Here is a 3907-nt window from a genome sequence, read left to right on the forward strand (position 1 = left end):
TTACTATGTACAGGCAGTGCATGCTTGTAGTATCAGTCAACTCGGCCTCAAGCCACGCTACGAATTCCATATCTTCAATCGCATCAGTTGTTCACTAAGCGAAAAGCTGGTGGTATTTTACCCATGTCGAATATCCACTGCTTTCAGAGGAAAACAGGTAGGCGGGAAATTGGTTACATGAGTTGGTCACAGTAACAGAGCTTGGTCACATTTAGGAGGGGCACGGGCGGCGATAAGATAAGCCCCGTTACCCGAAAACTTTCGGTAACTTTTTTTTCGACAAGCTCGCGACAGCACCGGATCAGAACAGGACGAACACACCGAAATCGTGCCTCTTTATTCAAGCCGCCTCCCGAGTATGCCGCACTCCGAGCAAGACGGCCCTCTGGCCAAGCGCCAGAAGCTCGCTGTGTCTCAGAAGCCCTCGGCTCAGAAGCAACAGTCGAGGATATTCGCCCCGTACCGGGTATGTTCAATCTCGCAGAGCATGCGCCAGGAAGAGTGTTGAAGCCCATGCTGATTTCTTGTGCTTAGACGATAGGACTTGTCTCGCCAACGAATGTTCCCTTCACAACTGTTCCTTTGGGAAAGACAACCTTTCAATTGACAACGTCGGTCGGCCGCTCTCTGCAGACCTACGACTTGCGACGCGGTCTCAACCTGGTCTTTATCACCAGGCCACAAACGCCATTTGACATTACCGCCACACACGCTTGGAGGCAGAAGGTCTTTGCTGCTTTCGGAGATGCGCGCAATGGAGAAACACAGGGCCTTTGGGTTCTGCAGAGAGGTAAAAAAATTGCTGAATTAGAGCTTCCGCTGGATCTCGAAGAGCCCGTCAAGCAGATCTTGGTGTCCGGCTCTTGGATCATTGCGGCTTGTCTGACCAGAATCGAGGTGTGGAAGACGGAAACACTTGAGCACTACACAACGCTGTTCACCATGGCCGCAAAAAAGGGCGACAATGAGATCAGCGGTGGCATCTGCACCATGCCAACCTATCTCAACAAAATCTTTGTCGGTCGACGGGACGGATGGGTGGAAATCTGGAACGTTTCGACAGGCAAGCTCATTTACACCATTGTCCCGCCATCTGCAGATTGCGGCGCTGTCACTTGCTTACAACCTTCGCCGGTTCTTTCCCTCATGGGTATCGCATACTCAAGTGGCCCACTCATCGTCCATAACATCTTGACAGACAAGACAGTCCTTCGAGTCAACGCAGGCACAGAAGACGCGCCCGTGACAGCCATCACTTTCCGAACCGATGGTCAGGGTGCAGGACAGGATGGACGAAAGGATGGAGTTATGGCTACCGCAACGTCAGCAAGCGGCGATGTCACTTTCTGGGATCTCAACAAGGGAGGTCGAGTTATGGGTGTCCTTCGAAGTGCGCACAACCCGCCTTCTCGAGATGGACCCGCCGTGCGTGGGGGAGTGAGCAAGATCGAGTTCCTTGCAGGACAGCCCGTCATTGTCACCAGCGGCCGAGACAACTCCCTCAAGACCTGGATCTTTGACGAGACTCCCTTTTCACCGATCCCGCGCATTCTTCACTCCAGAAGTGGGCATGCCGCCCCAGTAACTTCTTTGCAATTCCTGCCGTCCGACTTTGATGGCGCGGATGCTGGGAATAAATGGCTGCTCAGCGCTGGTCAAGACAGGAGTTTGTGGGGCTGGAGTCTTCGCAGAGACGGGCAGAGCACAGAGCTCAGCCAGGGCGCTATTCGCAAGAAGGCCAAGAAGTTTGGTCTCCTGGCTGGAGACGTTCTCAAGAATGGACCTACAACAACGCTTGATGATCTCAAGGCACCAGAGATTACCTGCATTGCCTGCTCCCTCAACCGAGACGGTGGCATGGGTGCCATGCCTGGAAAGCAAGCCATGTGGCAAAAGTCGCAAGATCGCAAGAGCAAGCCCTCGGATGCGGAGCTTAGTGGCATGACTGGATGGGAAAGCGTCGTGACGGCTCACAAGAATGACTCTTATGCTCGCACTTGGTTCTGGGGCCGGAAAAGAGCAGGTCGGTGGGCTTTCCCGACTGGTGATCGGACAGACGTGTCGACTGTAGCCATTAGTCCGTGCGGCACTTTTGCCGTCATTGGATCCATTGGCGGTACCATCGACATGTACAATCTGCAGTCAGGAGTGCATCGCCAGAGATATCCTTCGACCTTGACACCGGCTCAAGCGAGACAGGCCAAGATGCAGCAGCTCAGACAAGCTGATAGTATTATGCAGCTCGATGCAAGGTCGACGACTGGCTTTGCTGCCGGTGTTGGCAAACATACGAAAGCAGTTACTGGCATCATCGTTGATTCCATGAACAACTATATTATTAGCTGTTCTCTTGACGGGAAGATCAAGTTTTGGGAGTTCTTGACTGGAAGGTTGAAGCATGAAATTAGCTGGGCACCCATGACAGCAATCACTGGATGCCGATACCACGCAGCAAATGATCTGATTGCATTCTCGTGCGACGACCAGTCGATAAGAGTGGTAGACATTGAAACGAAGCAGACGATTCGAGAGTTCTGGGGTTGCCAAGGCAAGATCAACGACTTCACATTCTCTAATGATGGACGCTGGATTGTGGCGGCTTCGCAAGATTCCATTATCCGTGTATGGGACCTGCCGACGAGCCATCTGATTGATGCTATCCGTTTGGAACAGCCATGCACTGCTCTGGCCTTCTCTCTGACTGGTGAATATCTGGCTGCTGCGGCTGAAGGCCAACTCGGGGTCAATGTGTGGACTAACAAGACATTGTTCACGCACGTCCCCACTAGACAGATTTCCGAAAAGGAGATTGGTCAGGTTGATGGACCGACAACGTCTGGAGAAGGCGGCCAAGGATTGATTGATGCCGCATTCGAAGAAGCGGCGCCGGCAGACGAAGACACTGTTGCTGCACCATCTCTCGATCAGCTGAGCGCCGAAATGATGACTCTCAGTCTTGTACCACGAAGCAGATGGCAGACGCTCTTGCATCTCGATCTCATCAAGAAGAGAAACAAGCCTCAGGAAGCACCTAAGCAACCCGAGAAGGCACCATTCTTCCTGCCTTCCACCACCAACTCATCTGTGCCCCAGGCCGGTGCTATTGCAGAGGCCGGTGATGCTGCCACAAGTCAATCAAGGATAACAAAGTTTGACCGATCCTCTCGCAGTGAAGAAGCTTTCACAAGTAAGCTGAGGAATGGTGCAGAGAGCGGAAATTGTAAGTCAAGAATCATAGATAAATTCGACGCCGTGGCTGGAACCTTACTGACCCGACCTCTAGACGATGATTTCATTGAGCATCTCAAGTCCCTTTCGCCTTCCAGTGCTGATCTCGAGCTTCGATCTCTATCCGCGAGTGAAGTTGACGAAGACTCAAACGAGCTGCTTCAGTTCATTCGAGCCTTGACCAGCCGGCTCCAGTCCCGCAAAGACTACGAGCTGACGCAAGCGTGGATGACGGTGTTCTTGCGATTGCATTTTGACATGATTATGGAGAGCGATACCCTGATGGCGGCTTTGCAAGACTGGAAGAGGCACCAGGCCGAAGAGTGCGAGAGGCTCAACAACCTCGTGGGTTACTGTAGTGGTGTTGTCAGCTTTTTGAGAAGCCCGCGCACTTGATCAATACACCTTTGATTTGCGGTTTATACATGAAGTGCATCTTGTGAAATGAGAAGAGGGCGACTTGCTGGGTGAATTTACAGCCTCTTATGCTTTTTCCCAAATACCAATTCAATAAAGTACAAGATGCAGTTCCTTTTCGTGCCACTGGCTGAAATCCCCATACTTGGAATCATTGCACATTGCTTATCAGAGAGTGATTAAGCAAAATGTAAGTGTAACCTAATTTGCGGAGTACGGATTGGAGAGTATTTGGTTGGTAAAGCTCTCAGCAAACTCGACA

At 51.8% G+C, this 3907-nt stretch overlaps 1 protein-coding gene across 1 annotated transcript; it reads left to right on the plus strand.

Moving 5' to 3' along the window:
* Nucleotides 1-358: 358 nt before the first annotated feature.
* On the plus strand, nt 359-3624 carry PFICI_05665 (uncharacterized protein; the record flags this gene model as incomplete). The annotated part of the gene is made up of 3 exons (XM_007834246.1): nt 359-466; nt 535-3220; nt 3284-3624. 3 exons carry the CDS (start codon nt 359-361, stop codon nt 3622-3624), a joined length of 3135 nt encoding a protein of 1044 aa, XP_007832437.1.
* Nucleotides 3625-3907: the final 283 nt, after the last annotated feature.

This window comes from Pestalotiopsis fici (assembly GCF_000516985.1).
Source record: "Pestalotiopsis fici W106-1 unplaced genomic scaffold PFICI_Scf_3, whole genome shotgun sequence".
In the NCBI taxonomy this organism is placed as follows: Eukaryota; Fungi; Ascomycota; class Sordariomycetes; order Amphisphaeriales; family Sporocadaceae; genus Pestalotiopsis; species Pestalotiopsis fici.